At 35.1% G+C, this 17977-nt stretch overlaps 1 protein-coding gene across 4 annotated transcripts; it reads right to left on the bottom strand.

Annotated features, from left to right (window-relative positions):
- Positions 1–1592: 1592 nt before the first annotated feature.
- Positions 1593–16462, bottom strand: LOC126976366 (UDP-glucosyltransferase 2-like). 4 transcript variants are annotated; one of them, XM_050824664.1, is made up of 4 exons: positions 15586–16461; positions 13311–13533; positions 3663–3882; positions 1593–2855 (listed from the first exon to the last, which is right to left on the bottom strand). In XM_050824664.1, exons 1-4 carry the CDS (start codon positions 16414–16416, stop codon positions 2567–2569), a joined length of 1563 nt encoding a protein of 520 aa, XP_050680621.1. In that variant the 5' UTR covers positions 16417–16461; the 3' UTR covers positions 1593–2566. The 4 variants fall into 4 exon arrangements, with proteins under 4 accessions (XP_050680621.1, XP_050680622.1, XP_050680625.1 ...); XM_050824665.1 differs by lacking the exon at positions 1593–2855 and adding an exon at positions 10562–10734 and having other exon boundaries at positions 3754–3882; positions 15586–16462; XM_050824668.1 differs by lacking the exon at positions 1593–2855 and adding an exon at positions 10562–10734 and having other exon boundaries at positions 3754–3882; positions 13307–13533; positions 15586–16462.
- Positions 16463–17977: the final 1515 nt, after the last annotated feature.

The raw sequence follows: 17977 nt of genomic DNA on the forward strand, positions 1-17977 counted from the left end.
AATTCAGTATTTCCATAATTTAAAAGAATTCTACTGGGCATTAAGCGAAAAGTTTTTATATTTTTTAAATCTTCGAACAACAAGCTAGTTCAAGTTGAAGTGCTTGTATGAAAAAAAAAATGTTTTTCTTTCAAAACTGGATAATATGTACTAAACTCTAGAGCTGTATTTTTCAATTAATAATATTGTATCATGGTGAAAAGAATTTCTAAATTTTAATTTCTTAGATTAAATTCTTAAATTTTAAAGTCGAGCGATACCGTACTAGATAATAATTATTTTGTTATAAACTTTTCGTTATTTTATAGGGAAATTAATTATCTAGACACTAAATAATAAATTATTCTAAAAAATAATATCAAAAGGCGCTTTTTAAAACAAATTCTAATACCACCTACAAAAAAATCAGAAACAAGCTAACATCTAAATAATTAACTCGACAAATTGTACAGTTAATTATTTAGATGTTAGCTTGTTTGGCTTCTAAGAATAAATTACGAATTACACATTGACCAAGATTCGAATAGAGTAACGCCCTAACTTGTCAATGGTTGCTGCGGAAGTGTGTCGACGCTTTTTTTTTGCACCCAGACAAAGTGAAAGGGCTACCCTCCGGGATAACGACGGGAGTGAGGTGGTGAATGCTCATGCTTACCAACGCAGCCTAAGTCTGCGTTGGTTAAGTGGGACTTACGTAAAACCTTAGTGCCTACCCACTAAACACCACGTGAGGCTTTGGGCAACCTTCTCTTGGGGAGAGAGAGGTGATGTGTTGACGCTAGGGAGACATCGCCTTTTATAGACTTCTTCACCCTGTTAATGTCAACAATATATATATAGAGTTACTAGCTGACCCAGCAAACGTTGTATCGCCCATTAAAGTAATAAAAAAAAACAATAATTAGAATTTTTGGGGTATAAAAAATAGATGACGACCGATTCTCAGACCAACCAAATATATCGTACATAAAATTTATCGAACTACAATTATTGTATTCGATTGCCATCTTGCAACCCTATTGCGTATCTGTGGATTGAATAGAATAATATTAAAATCGCTATAGAAAATGGGTGTTGATCGTAGACGGGTGAAAAATTGAATTTGTATTTATTTTTAATGCTGAATGATAATAAAATATAAATAAAAAAATATTGTCAAAAAAATATTTAATGGTGGGCGACCCTTATCATTTAGGGGTATGAAAAATAGATGTTTACCGATTCTCAGACCTACCCGGTATGCACACAAAATTTCATAAAAATCGGTTGAGCCGTTTCGAAAAAGTTTTGGTAGCAAACACCACAATATTTTATGCATTAGAAAAACCAATGCAAAAAGAGTCGAGAACGTTTGTATGAAAAGGCATAAAAGGCATTTATTTTCTCAAAATCGATTCCTTTAGAATTCTTTTTTTTGCGCTCTTTTCAATATATATATGAAATATATATGAAAAATATATATGAAAAAAATATATGAAAAATATATATGAAAAAAATTCTTCTTATGATTCCCCTTAATATATTTAGTAAATTGTAATTGAGTATATAAATATAAGAAAAATGGCTAGCATAAATAATGAAAGAGGAAAAGCTCCGGTTATTATTTATATTATATTTAAATATCTAAATGCAATTTTACATCTTAATTTGTTAATAACAATTGCAGTCTTTTATGTGCGAATACAATATTTAATATTTTTATGTAGACGTCATTCCGAATTGAATGAGTCATCCCCAGATCGCTCATATTTTTAATTGCTTTATCATGAATTAACACGTTCCTTATCTTGTTGTCTAACCTTCCGAAAACGGCAGTGCCCAAGGCCACTAAATGTTTTAGATTCGCCAAAACTGAGAGTGCGGCATAGACCAGGAATGGTAACTAGACATCGGTTTGGCGTGGCCAACATGAGACAGTTAATATCCTATATGTATAGGTACAATAGGTACATAATATAACACAAGTGTTCTTTCACTATCTCTTTTACATCGCAAAACACTATATCGCACCATATTTCTTCGTTTCTACTTAAAATTGTCACTGAAGTTGAATAAATAGTGGATATCACACACAATATCACATGTTTTCTGTGCAGGGCTATCAAGTTTGTTTAGCACACCGGGTGTGCTGACCTTGAAAAAACCGGCACGCATGACGAAACAAAAAAACCGATCACTCTATCTCATTTCTTTACATAATACTCGCATAAGTTTTTCTTTTTCTCGTGTGAGTGAGACGGAAGCTATCAATTAGTCTAGTTACTATACTTGGTCTATGGAGTTCGGTAAGGTAAAATCACGCCGATCTGAGGCATAGAGTTCGATCAGAGTTTCCCGGAACGGAAAGGCTAGACTGTATCCTTACACAATACTAACGCTTTTCACCATATCATTTTCTATTAAAATATTTTTCTTATAATACTTGCTATCTAGTAAGAGATAATCAAATGTTTCTTCTTCAAAGTACCTTCCTTAAAGTATTTTTAAATAGTATTTAAAGTTCTTATCTTAGCTGCCACGACCACACTGATATACCGATTGAGAAAATATTTAAAGTTCTCAAAAACTACCCAGTTTTAATTTTAATATTTTCCATCGAATTTCGAAGCACGTATTTCCATAACACATGAACAGATATGACTAACACCACACTGCAGAGGAGAACAAGTATAAGAACTATTAGAATCAATTGTATTTCATAATACTGCATCCAGGACATATTGGCTGCCGGTGATCGAAGATGCTTTGCTCCATTGTGACGTAACACGTATTCTGTCCACCAGATGGCGCGATCCAAGGCATTTTCAGGTTGATCATGAAACAGTGTCCGGAGCCTTATAATATTCTCTTTGTAACTGTAAAAGAAATATTAGATATTATAATATATAAAGAAACGAGAAATTGTTGCTCGACGACACGACATGCCTAATTCAGCACGTTAATTTGGCGAGGAAAAAAAAATAACAGATAAACATTGACGTACAATATAAATACAACAACTAGACTCACAATTACGCTCGAAATAGTCTGAAGCAAAATTCTGCCTATGTTATCGTTCAGTTGTGTTTTGACCGCGCTTTGAGTACAGCGCCACGCAATGTCAAAGTGTGTAGTGAAAAACTGTTCAAATAACAGCATATCCAACCTTAAAAAGGATGGAGTGTCGTATTTCGGGTAAGTGCCCCTTTAAACTATCAAAATTGTCTTACTAAGTTTTCGTTTTCAATAATTTTGCTAAATAATTACATTTCAATTGATAAAACAAATTGCTGAAACAAAATATTCTTACTTCATGTTCGCGCGTGACTTAGTATTATCACTCCTAATGAGCGTATACAAGTATAGAGACTTTCATAAAAATAATGAAACAGTTACTAAATGTAACTTGCCAGAATAGCTTAGTTATAACCATATTTAAATCAAGCATTTTCGAAGATTTGCTAATAAAAGTATGTTATGCAACGGTTGTATAAGAAGGGTAAAAAACGTGAGTGGCGTGAGGAGGCGATGTAAGCCGCAGGGGAACATCACAATGATCGATGCCACGTTTTTAACTTAGTTATATATATTATATGCGACACTTGGTATAATTAGTTCAGTTTTTAGACCCTTCTAATACATCTCTTGCATGGCAGAGATTACCATGTCATGTCATACTAAACCTTTTATCTATCAAGACTTTATCAATAGCTGCTTTAAATTGTTCTTCGTTCAATCTGTCCATATCAAGTTTAATGCCAATTCCGTGACGGGCATATTTCTCCACATTATACCATTGATCACCAAGCATTGGTATACCAATAAGTGGTACTCCAGCATTAATTGCTTCTTCTGTTGATTGTAGACCTCCTTGTGTAATAAAAAGTTTTATCTTTGGGTGATCTGTAAAGTAAATGGGAATCATTTTCAGATGATCAAAATCTTTTGTCACTTACTGAAATTGATGAATAGAGCACTCTGTTTTATTGGTGTTGAATGTTAATGAGCTAACATGCTCGCGCTCGACCGGGTAAAAACAGCTCGAGTCGACGAAATTGATCAGAGTATACACTGAATTATAATAATACATAATAACATTATGTTGTAATTGTTATTAAATTATTATTGTTTAACACTAAAATATTGTACTTCGTATAATTCACCTCACTTTCATAAAGTTTTTTTATCGTTTGGTCACACACCAGGACCTGTGCTTTGCCAAACCCAAGGGTGTCGTAGGAAGCGACTAAAGCTTTTCGATGTGGAAGGGTCACGCTGCCTTTCTATGAAGACAACATCCCAGATACATAGAAATTACGCAGAAACTGATCTTCTAATAGGCTTCGTTCAAACGATAATTGACAACGTGCTTGCACAGATGCCCTCCGTTGAATTCGTAGTTTGATTGAGATTGGGTGACTTTAGCAGCCATACTGCCGAATGGCTTGTACCGCACACCACAGACTACGCATGGTCATCTGTCCATAATTTTGCAGTGGTGTATGGTCTATCCCATTTGGTTTAACTGCCTACGCGGCTCCTAGACGTGAATAGCATCATGTCGTCTTTATTGGATCATCTGTTGATTACACATCTCGGTGGTTACCAGGACAAGCCTTGCTGCCGCTGTGCTCGGGTAAATACATCGTGGCCGATAGTGCAAAAAAGAAAGATCTTCTGTGCACTCCTTTTCCCTCAAACTTGAATCTTAACGACGATTGAAAGACTACGAGGACAATTCTGTGAAAAAAGTTTAGCGAGCTCTGATTTCCTTGGACCTTAAGAATTCGATTGGGTGGGATCCATTCTTCCCATAGTACTTAGTACGTGTGACCTGAAGTTGACACCGGTACTACCGCGTTAATTCTGGTACTAGTTCTCAACAACTTAGTCCCGGAATAATGGAAGCAAACTCAACTCCGGCTAACTACAGGCCTATTTCAATTAACTTTTAGCTGACAGCTCTTGGTATACCTGGAGGGACACAAGTTGATCATCAGCCGACAGTACAGTTTCGCCATGAGCGGTCGGCTGTCGATCTTGTGGTGTGCTTAATACATAGCAAGCTGGCAACTACCGAAAGCAAGGGAGAAGGGCTCGCAGTTAGTCTGGAAATAGCAAAGGCCTTCAATCATTTTTTTTGATAATTGTTTCTGCAATCGGTCACCAAGATCATAAGCGGGATTATTGAAGGAAGTATGACTTTAGAGTGGAGCGGCCAATGCCGTGCCTCCTCCTCCTTATTATATGATACTAATAATATAATATAATAATACTAAATGACTACCTGAGAGATCTTCCAAAGGTTTGTGGAAATGAGATGTTCTTAGGATACTATTGAATAACCATGCTAAAAATGTAACACATTTCTTTGGCAGATTTTTTAGGAGTTTAGGTGTAATCAATTCAATGCCTGGTAATTTTTTTGGGTCCAGGAGTCTGATTTCTTTAGCTATTTCTTTAGGAGAAATACTTTTTAGGGGCAGACATAGTTGAAAGTCTTGCTGCAAGATAGCTTCTAGGTCAGACTCGTCGGTTAGTTGGTCGTTAGGCTTAAATACTGATGACAGGTAGTCACTAAAAACTTTCGCCTTTTCTTCATTAGTTCTGGCCCAAACTGATCTGTTGTTTCTGATAGGGGGTTGACTATACCCATAACCTTTACCGGGGGTCTTTAACCATATTTTGCTGCTAGCCACAAAGTGTGTTCCTCACGACCTGTTCTTGACATTGATTGCAGATTCGCCTCTATAATGTTGTTATTTGCCTCTAAACTGCACACTTTAGTTCTTTGGTAGATCTATCTAACTTGGATTTATCAGTAGGGTGGCGAGATAGTTGTCAGATTCTTCTAAGGCGACGTTTTTCTCGAATCATGTGTCGAATGTGTTGCGGATGCGATTCAGCAGTACACGTAGTAGGCAATGGATCCGTGTCTGTACAGGCCACCTGTATAAGATTAGTTACATATCTGCATGCTTCGTCTACTTCGTTGGGGTTTTTGAGACTCATTTTAAGACTTAATTTTTCGTCAATATGTAAAACCATCCCAATTTGTCTTACCGTTTGTTAGGCACTCAAGTTTTTCTATAGACAGAATACTAGAACTCACTGTCAGTAAAACCGGTGTAAGAAGACATGATTCAACAGCTGTGTACAAGTATGATATGTCTTTTTTCACGAAGAAGTCCTAAAGATCAGGCAGTTTCTTAGGATCGTTCGGCCAGTATGTGGGCTGCCCAGTAGAAATTGGTTGGAGATGAATCATGTCTAGACATCTTTTGCTTGTGATGCGGGAGCACCAAAAGGTATATATGGCGTTCCAATCCCCGCCTACTATAAACTTGGTGCCTAATGTTTTAAAGTATGCAGTGAATTTTTTATGTCGCGGTGGGCACTAGACTGAGGAAACAGAAATAGAGTAGTGTGTCTCTTCAATTTTAACCGTGCTGACCTGTATATGTTCCGTGCAATATGGTTGCAAGACATAATGCACTTTATTTATTTGTCAAGGCAGTTCCTGCATGCGCTTTATCATCTGGGTGAGGAGTGATATATAAATTAAATCCCTTGATACGAGGAGAACTTTTAGCCGTGACATGTGACTCAGATATTTACACGATATCTAGTTTGTTGGCAATAATAAGAGTTTCTAGGTCTTGTATGTTTGTAGTTAAGCCATTTATGTTTCAGGTTGCTATGCGTAAGGATTCATGAGAGTGCTGATTTGTTGAAGTAATATGTCTATTTTTATAACTTTTAGCTAAGCTTTATAACTAGCAACTGTTCTAATGTGTTTTTGTTGAGGTTTTAGGATTTTTCGTTTTCTGCTGTAAGGTTTTGCAGAAAAGTCTTGGATCGACCCGTTGCAGTAACTTGTGAGTATGTTACTTGATCTCTTAGCTGGGTACCCTGAATCGGATCCAGGTTTTCTGGAACTGTGTTGGCATGCTGCTTTGTAAAATGATTGTGGTTTTCCATTTGTGGCATCATACTATTTTGTCTTCTTTTAGCTATTTCTCTGTATACTTGCCAGCCCTTGTAATTTGCTGAATGGTCACAAGAACAGAGTGCACACTTGCGGCGGGTGAATTTCCATCTTTTTTTTGGCAGTCTGAGGTTTTGTGACCTTCTGCACATTTCACGCATCTATATGGATGCATGCATATTAACTGTTGGCAACGCTGGCATTATTCAATACTGTTATTTTTACGTGGATATTCAATTTTGATACGTTGGTAATAGATGTTTTTAATTTCTTTAACTTGTTTATTGTTAATGTTTGGCTCTAAATTCACAAAAAAAGGTAGACGTAGGTAACTTTTCTTTTCGCCATGGGCGGGCATTAATTATTTCCCCTCTGACAGTATTATCTGTGTTTTTCTATTGGTCTAATAATTTCTTCGGCAACTTTTTGTATTTTTCGGGGTAAAAGTATGGCCAATTAAGCCTTTGCGCCGGATGAGCTCTACAACTAACTTATAGTTTTCCGCTGTGGTTCCACCATTATGGGCAACAGGTTTTTACTAACAATTTTGTATTTGAAGACAGTAGGAGAGACAACTGATTCAAACAGGGCAGTCAATGCATTTACGTCAGCAATACCTTAAAGAATGATCGATGGAGGCTTGTTAATCGGTTTGTGTTGATTATCCACGTCCTGGGTCAAATCGACAGAGAGTCCAGAAAATTTGTTTTTTGTTGATATGGCCGTAGGCGATGTTGAGTTTTCACGCATCTTGCGTTTCTTTGACACTAGTATGTGTTGCCATGAAGGTGGTTGCTGTTTTTCAGTTGCAGACTTTTCAAATAATGCTGATCCTTCGTTACCAACAGGAGGTAGTTCTGTCATGGTCAAAGTGATTGATGGATATGGTGTTAGTTCTCCTAGTGACTCCGCTCGTTGTCAAAGGAATAGTCCAGGATGTAGTGCTTGCTGTGTTAATGATTTTTTGGAATTTGAAATGCGCATATTTGATGGATAGGGTCGATGTAAGAAGTCGCTTACAAGGTGACCCATTCCCATAAGAAGGCACAATACAACGACGTCAGCCTGACACATCGAGGTTGGTGCTAACAACTGGAAACCTCCAGCCATTCATCCCTTCAACGCAGTCCTCATCTTGGAATTGGGGTGACTTTTTATTGCGGTTTTCTACCTCTCGGTTCAAATAATTAAGCTAAGACCACCAGCATTGCAAAACATACTACATGGACCGGTTTGTTGGGGTCATTTCCTACCGCCAACAGAACGAACTGGTTAGGTTCGCTTAGCGAACGGGTTAGTTAACCGCCGCCCAAGACTCGGCATTGTTGGTCTTTGGCACCATCCAGGGGACACGTGTGGGGTGATTCCTCGAAAGAAGATGGTAATTCTTAAGGACGCGAGCAAGCCTGCGTGGTGTCTTTTGAACTGTTTCTTATGAATATCAATGATAAGTTGATGCCTCATGCATGAGTTTTCTGAAGATGCACGTGCCATGCCTCTCGTGAAATGGTCCAGCAGTGACGAAATAAACTTGCGTCTTCTACCAAGTCCTCCTCTCTTTTGTTATGGTCGCGGGATGAACTTTGTTTATTTTAACCTCCAGAAACTCAAGTTTGCACGTCCACTCTTTAATGTCTCGCCTTGTCTACTGAGTCTCGAAATCTTAAATTATTGTCAATACAGTGGTTATTTGGAATGCAAAGCCAATTAGGTTGGAATAAACTGGGTGTCATAAATAAAGTAAGGCATTACATAATTCTGGGTCCCCTCTTATTTAATATTTTCGTAAATGACATATCCTCTAATTTTAAACATTCCAGAATAATATTATACGCCGACGATATGAAAATACTTTGCCCGGTTAATTGTGTTAGAGATGCTGAACTTTTACAAACTGATCTAGATAAATTTGTTAGTTATTGCGCAGAACACAAATTAGATCTCAATATTTCAAAATGCTTTATATGCACATATACTAGAAAACAGAATGTCATAAATGAAAATTACTCAATATCTGGAACATCAATAACAAGATTATCATCCGTTAAAGATCTCGGAGTTATCTTTGATTCAAAGCTTCTATTTGATCTACACATAAACATTATAATTATTAAGGCCAATAAGACATAAGGATGTGTTCTTAACTAACGTCATTTAAACTGATGAAAATATTATACTGTGCTTACGTTCGTAGCCATCTAGAATACGCATCTCAAGTATGGAACCCAGTTTATAATGTGTACATTAACCGTATTGAAGCAATACAGAAATGATTCATAGGTTACTTACAATTCCGTACAAAAAGCTATTACCATAATTACATGTCACACTGTAAAAAACTTCTTGCCTCTCCAAGAAAGACGTCGTGTTGCAGACCTTACTTATATCCTAAATGTAGCAAACGGTAGAGTTAACTGTGCAGAACTTAGTAGTTCTGCACAGTTAACTCTACCGTTAACTACCGTTAACTACCGTTAACTACCGTTAGCTAACTCTGCTCTAGTGAGCAGATTGGCTTACGAACCACGATCAGCTCCCAAAGGCGAGGCAACATACTTGAAATACAATCAGCAAAATGTAATTATAGACAGAACAGTTTTCTTATTAGAATCATATTCTTATCAGTTTCTTGTTTCTACGTATTAATTTACATTTTTTTGAGTATTTGTAGTTTCAGTATTATTGCTGCATCAATTTACATATATCGTAACTGAAATGATTCGTGATTTGTGTGATTGTCACAAAATAATTTTTTTAATACAGTTGCTCAAAAAGTGGCGTATTGCAGGGACGTTAATAGCGTTCGGGATGTGGGCTATTACATACTCGTGCTTTTTCTTTACCTTCTCCGAACTCGTGCGTTCTCTTTAACAACTGCCAAAATAATGTCTATTAAAAATAAAAAACCAACCTCGAAGTTTTTATGATTTATGCATATATTTCTAAATAGAAGCTACTAATTTGTTTCAATTTCAGATTTAATGATTTGAATCAATGAGTTAGGTTAGGTTTTATTTCATTTCATCTCATTAAATTTAATTTTCATTTCATATCAATAAAAAAAATCTACTGAAGACTTGGCTGTATGGGCATAGTTCCCTTTGCCTACCCAAAATGGGTGAAGTAATCAAAAAAAATCTCTGCTTATATTCTTTTACGGTTGGCGCCATTTTAGTTAGTTGAGTTAATTGTGTTATTATTATTCTATTAAATTGCTTCATTTATTTCGCAACTGTAATAAAAATAGTTGTTTAGTACACGTGCGAAACCGTCATTGCAACTTGTTCCGACTGTCAACCCTCACCTTCGGCTGCGTAGACATTTGTCGGAACTCTTTGAAATATACTATTTTGACATTTATGGGTGTCATTTCCGTGGCCTACAGCCTATAAAGTGACTTTGATTTGATTTAGAGCATGCAAACTTTATAATGTAGTTAATAGTGAATATGACCTTGACCTATTAAAGACAACACCACTTCAATTTATACGTCAGGTAAATAAAACTTTTAACTTATATAAAATAAAAGTAGGTTTTATAATATTATATTAAATGTAGGTAAGCTTTTATAATAGATAAATTTTTAATATGTACCTAGTTGTAAGTTTTCTCAAGTTGTTAAATAAAATAAAATCTCTGGACTGATGTTCGAACTGCTAGCCATTAAGTTCTTCTTCTGTTCTGTGAACGACAAGACGTCACCTCAGCTGTTGAGGTCAATGCTAGAGTAACAAGACAGCCGCATAGACTTGTTTTGAAACATTGTCCTAAAACAACACTTTTTCTTAAAAATAGCCATAACATGTGTATAAACTTATATAACAATTTGACTGAGGACTTGAAAATACTGTCAAAGAAAATGTTTATACCAAGACTCTTCAAATGGTTGAAAATAATTTTTATAGTATTAATGAATATTTAAATAAACCACATGTCAAAAAACAACACGCACCCCTTGAATACGAATATAACTGTGTTATAACTTGGTATACAAATCAAGAAAATCAAGAACACAATTCACATAGACATACTAGCCAGAAGAATTAACATGACCTGGAAAAATATTGGAGTGAAAAAATCTATGCTTTCAATAATATGAATATTTAATTTAGTTTTAAGTTTTTGCATGCTTTTAATTTAAGCTGGATAGTGGCAACATGTAATATTTAAGATCTGAGCATACCCTATTCCAAGACAAAATAAATAATTTCATTTCATTTCATTTCAAGATCACTTTGACTTGCACACTTACACCGCATAAGGAACCTCGATCAACGTTCGACCTTGTTATTATAATTGTGATAAAACTGGATTCTATGAAAAAAAGAATCAGCTAGCACTTCACTCGATCAATAAACCAATAAAGAAACTTGAAGGCAAGTCTTTCCTCAACCGTTAAATTCTATTCGATCTATGTCGCGATTTAGATTGAGTTCTATCACCCAATCTAAATTGCACGAACAACGCCAGAGAAACGATAAATGAAATATCCACACCGACTTGGTTGAGAGAATTATAGCGAGTACTGATACGTGATGCGCGAATAAATATCAACCGATCGTTGAGGAAGTGACAGTTCTGCAGATAAATCCCGACTATCTACTAATCCGGATGACTCCTATGTTCGCTTTGCAGATGGATGAAAATTAGCGGTCTCGCGCTCCAATAGGGCAGCAAGGTAAAGCTATTCAAGAAACCCTTACTAGATGAAAGAACAAAATCAATAACGATAACAATCACGATACTAATGATGCTGAAGAGGGTGAAGATAAGACTAAACGGTACGCTACCTAAGCCGCCGATCAAACCAATCATCAATGAGGACTACCCAAAGTATCCCCTAATAATAATTTTCTATCCCTGAATAAAAAAAACATAATAGACCAAAGTTATTTATATATTAAGGTGTCCACTACCTACATATTTATAATCAATTAGGATGTATTTTGTTAATTTTTTACTATCCTAAATTTTAAAACTCAATATTCGTATTTATTTATTTTAACTTACAGAGGTAAAATTACGTACGTTACGAAATACTAAATAATCAGGAGAGTGTACCTAAAGTTTTAAATTTCAATTACATATTTCACTAAGTACATTTAGTGTGGTTCAGTGACTGCCAGTACGGTTTCCGTCAGGGACACTCAGCTGGTGATCTTCTTGCATATCTCATGAAGGAGAGGCGTTGTCAGTGGGCTTCGACATAGCAAAGGCCTTCAATCGGTTGTGGCACAAAGCGCTTATAGCAAAACTGCAATTCTATGGCCTTCCCGAGAGGTTGTGCAGTTGGATCACTAGCCCTATCACGGCCTTTAGGCCGATCGGAACATCAAGGTTGCTATCAACGATACATGCTCCAACTTACGACCCTATACTGTTTCTTGTGCATATCAATGATATGCTACAAATTAGCAGTATTCATTAGTATGCATTGGGTAGCACAAGGTATGCTTCCTACACCAAACGAGCCAACATCTCTCGGGATAGCGTCGACGAGAACTCGAACAAACTTGTGTCTGAAATCGACACAATTTCGCAGTCTCGGAAAGGGGCCGACAATATTTAGTCCAATTAAACCCTAAGAAGACACAAGTTTATGCGTTCACTGCTAGAAAGTCTCCTGTTGTCGTTACCCTCAATTCAACATCACTCCCCTAACTGTCACAGCCTTTATCGGCATACACGGCGTCGATATATCGAGTGAAGTTCAATTCCGTGGTTACTTGGAAGAGAAGGCCAAACTGGCCTCTAAAAAGTTTAGTCTACTTAGTGAGGCGATACAGCACATCACTACTATTCCCTACTACTACTACTACTATTGTTCTCACCTCTGGGTGGATGCTCCTCGGTACCAGCTTCTTTCATTTGACCGCATACAACGAAGAGCAGCTCGAATCATCGACGATCAAGTCATCTCTGATCGGCTTGATTCTTTTTCGTTGCGTAGAGATGTGGGTTCTCTCTGATATGAGTGCTAAGAGAATTTGCTCGTGTACGATTTGCTCGATACTAGCTTCCGAATTCCATCAACGGACATTACGTCGAAATGCAAAATACCACACGCATCACGTTGAAGTCTGGCATTCCACAACCGTGCGTTTTTCAATAAACTACTTGTGAAATCATTTTTCGGCTGTTGTTTTCCCGAACCGATACGAATTAGGGACCTCCAAGAGAAGAACATACGGCATACCTTAACCGGCAACGCATCTCTTGATCCCTAGTTTGCCGGAAGTCCATGGGCGACTGCCTCATCAGTCTAAAATATTTCACATAAACACTCGCTGGGTTACATTAACAATAGCTTAAAAAAACAAAAAAGCAAATATAACTTACTTACTCAATAGATCAGATTGTGGAAACCATTTCGATATTTTCACATTTTGTGGTCTGCCAGGCAATTCATCTTTCTCCCATTTCCATAATACGTTGTATGGTAATTGAGAAAACACTCTTATAAACATTTGAATGATTTCTGGAGGTAGGTCTGACGATAGAGCGTTTGAGCCCAAACTTATATATATTACGCCTTGTTTAGATGAATCAAGATATGACTTGAGCTCCTAGAAGAAATTATTCTTATAATAAATTTAAAATAAAACAAAACTAGTAAGTACTTCAAAAATGTATTGAAGAAGCCGTTATTTTTCAGAAATTCCTAACTATCCAAATGCTTTTTTTTTTATAAATAAATGGTTACAAAGTAATATCGTACAATAAAAACGTATTATTTCTATCTTTAGCTGAAGATCCTGCTCGTCTCGTCCCTTATTGTTATGAAAAAAACAGTTTCCCCAGATTTAACATCACTTTCAGAACAGCTTTGTACTATTGAAGCCATTTAAAGACGTGTTAACGTGAAAAGTTAAGTTCGGAACGGGTACACCGATTTTAATTGGATTTACTATACATTGATTTTAAAAAGTTAATAAAAGAAGCAGCTATCAAAAGTTTTAATAACATTAAAACTTATTTCCCTTATCTTTGGAAAAAATCGCTTATAACACCAATACCCAAAAATGACATAAGAGATGATATCACTCAATATAGACCTTTTTCAAAATTATATGTATTAGGTAAACTTTTGAAAAAAATTGTAACAGATCAACAAGCCTTTGCTTTTCGAAATTATATAACGCCCTACCAACATGGTTTCTTCCGCGGTAGATCTGTAGACACTAATTTAATTACTTTCACCGACTTTGTACTTGATGCAATGGATAATAAATTACAAGTAGACGTCATGTATTCCGACTTTTCTAAGGCGTTCGATAAAATTAACCATAATATGCTTTTGGAAAACCTCTGGGCTGCCGGAGTGCATGGCGACCTATTCCGTTGGGTCAGCCAGGGGTTACATATCAAACATTTTATCAGAACCTCCTAGGGATCTTTTTATCAGTACCACAAGGATCCAACTTAGGACCATTATTGTTTACCATATACATTAACAACATTACTAGGAACATTAGTAACTGCAACGTTCCCCTTTATGCAGATGACGCAAAATTTTACATAATTATTAATAACGAATCAGATTGTATATCTCTTCAACGTGATATCACAGCAATACTTAGGTACTGCTCCCTGAACCAACTATATTTAAACATAGACAAGTGTTTTATAATCAGTTTCACACGAAAAAGAAACCCAATTAAATTTGAATACCATCTCATCAGTCATAATATGTCTGTAGTGAGCCAAATTCGTAATTTAGGTATTGTATTAGATCACAAACTTTCATTCAAAGCTCACTTTGATTACATAATACAAAAATCATTTAAACAATTGGGTTTCCTATTACATACGTGTAAGCCATTTAAAAAGAGCATCACTTACAAAAATCTAAATTATAGTTTAGTTCGTTCGTTGCTAGACTTCGGTTCTGTGGTCTGGAACCCTCATTATGCATGTGGCATCAATCGAATTGAGAGAATTCAAAAAGTGTTTTAAGGCCCCTCGAGTACAGAACCGGCTCAGGTAGTATCTTATGCTGATTCACTTAAGCAACATAAAATGTTACCCCTACACCTTAGGCGACAACAGTTCGACTTGATGTTTTTGTATAAAATTATTTACTTTGTAATTGATTCCCCTAACTAAATCCCTTTAGTTTTCGGGCACTCAAGGTCCTTATCTATCAAGAATTAGAATAAGATTTTTTTTGTACATGACTGTTTGCTGCTAAAATAAAATAAAATTAAAATAAAACACTTAAGATAAAAACATAAGAACTTGAAATCGCGATTAGATAAGAAAAACTTTTGGACCATTAAAATATGGTGCAGATATATGTTATATTCTTATAATTTAGTAAACTTTTAAAAATTCTCGGGATAGTAGAGCACCACTATTAAGGTTTATTTTATAAAAAAAAGTATGAGAAAAAATAGCTTCACTTTAAAACTATAAGCAAAGCATATTCATTCCCCACATGCACAAATAGCAGGATAACTTTGTGTAAGAGGTAAAGAGCTACAACAGAGTGCACAGCACAAAAACTAATTCTACAAAAATACGTATACATGCCCAACACATATATGGCATCGAAGTTATTTGCAATTTGGTGCAGATTAACATTAAATAACTATGTTATATAAAGATTGATTACCAACCTGTGGTAGTTCCTTCGGTGTTTTTTTATATATTCCCCATATTGAAATCACGTTAGGAGGCAAGGGTTGATTATCAATCCATATTGGATGAATATTTAAAAAAAGCATATCAACATTGTTCTTTAATACGTTAAAACTGGGCAAATCACTGCCTATAATGTTTTGAAATGTTTTATGCCCTACAATCTCTGCATTGGCATTAATTCTCATCATTTTAATATGTTTGTAAAGTTCATCCAGCTTTTCCCAAATTGATAAATTATATAGTCTTTGATGTATTATTGTTGGGTACAATAATGGATGTGTTGGTGATCCCACAATCTCATCATTCCCAATCATCATTCCAAAAGAACTTACTTGTATTACTGGAATTTTGAATACGTGAGAGTATACCAAAGCCGTAATTGCACAAGCTTCCAATAACAACAAATCATATTTGGTATCTTTGTTATTTATAATATTCTGAACTTCCTTTTTTTTCACTTGCTCTGCAGTAAGACGCACTAGTTGATATAAAATATTCTCAATTTGTTCTATAATCAAATCTTTTCTGCCAAATTCAGTAGTTTTAACGATATTATTTCTCCATATATCATACGATATGTCGTGTACATCTATTTCTGTTAAATTGCTTGGTGCTTTTCCTTTATCAAATGCTGGATCTGGTGTTATAAAAGTAACCTGATGACCACGTCGCACTAATTCATGTATCAAAGGTCGAAAAGTCACTTGGTGACTTATACAAGGCGTTGGAAATACTGCCAATATTCTCGATGCACTTGTCAGTGTTATAATTGAATAATATAATATAATTATTAATAATTTACACATTTTGAGTGAGATACTCCAACAAGGACGAGAACTTGAGTGGCTCGAATGATTGGCTAGCATATTAAATACCGCTTGACATTTACACAATATAGAATGAACATTTATATTTAGATATTAAAAATTATTACCAGTATAACTAATTTAATGTCGCGATGACTGTCTTGTTTCATACCAAAATAGTATGTTATTTCTTGACTGTGTCACCTTGAAAATTTATCTTTTGCGTAAACCATTCGTTTAATAACGTGTTTCTATTCATCTGCATTTATTTGTCCACTTAAAAGTTGATTAGTTTTTATGTAAAAATTATTAGTATACATAACTTGTCTAATACTGGTCATAGCCTATATCTAGTTAATTCTATTTTGCTTTTGTTATATTTTGTTTTCTTCTTTGTTTGGGCTGACTTAGCTAGGACCTCAAAATGGTCTGCAACTAATTGGTACCAATAACGCCGAACAGTGAGCGGGTTTTATACACTAGTTTTAAATTACCAAAAAAAGGTTTGATGACGCTTGAAAATAGGGAGAAACTTCGAGAAACCTAATAATTATTGACGTGAGGATTCTTCAAAATGAAAGGTAAGTTATTGGTTTTTATAAACTAATATAGTTACATGAAATGTAATGTTATTCAATCATTATTATTTCATTTTTAAAATTGATTGGCTCACTGCCAGACTGAGATTGTTTTATTTTAATGAATTTCTATGGATAATTTTTAACATTGGTATATTTGTAAATTTCTAGTAATGTAACTTTTAAACCCTTTTTTAAAGGTAATTTAAAAAATAGTGTTGGATAAATCATTCATTACTTCGTTATTTCTATTTGTTCCTGTTTCGCCCCGCAAAGCTTGTCCCACACAAAAAATTCTTTTTTCGACCCAGATTTATTCCTATTTCGTCTCGAAAATAGGAATTATGAATAATTTATTATTTCATTCTTGTTTAGCCCCACTTTTTGTTCTTTATTCGCCTCGGGTAGTATTTTATATGTTTTACAACATGCTACAATACATAATACGGACAGCGTACAAAATATTTTAAAAATCTTATTTTTGACGATGAATATTATTAATGAACTCAACAAGTTAGTACTCATTACCAGAAATCAATTAATGGAAACAGGGCTCATGTTTTAACCGTTAAATGCATAAAATATAATACTTGTGTGTATGTTTAAAATAACTAAATATACTAATTCAAATTAGGTGATTTTAAGTTGTCTATAATTAATGCAACTGATCTGTGATTATTATTTACTTTATCTTTTAAAACCTAATAATTTATGTTACTGATCTGTGATTTTGATTGTGATTGATATTAAGTAAATAAGTAAACAATATTATGAAGCTTTAAATTTTATTTTTTTACTTGAATAGCGGACTATATTAGGATGATAGTTTTAAATTGTTGATAAAATAGTTAATAGACCCGTCTGTTAGTCGAATTGTGATTTATTGGAGTTTACTCCATTAAGAATCGATTTCCAAATAAGGCCGCCCGGTATGACTAAAATATGGAGCATAAAATCTGCTCATCAAAATTTGATAACATTTT

This window comes from Leptidea sinapis, chromosome 40 (assembly GCF_905404315.1).
Source record: "Leptidea sinapis chromosome 40, ilLepSina1.1, whole genome shotgun sequence".
Classification (NCBI taxonomy): domain Eukaryota; kingdom Metazoa; phylum Arthropoda; class Insecta; order Lepidoptera; family Pieridae; genus Leptidea; species Leptidea sinapis.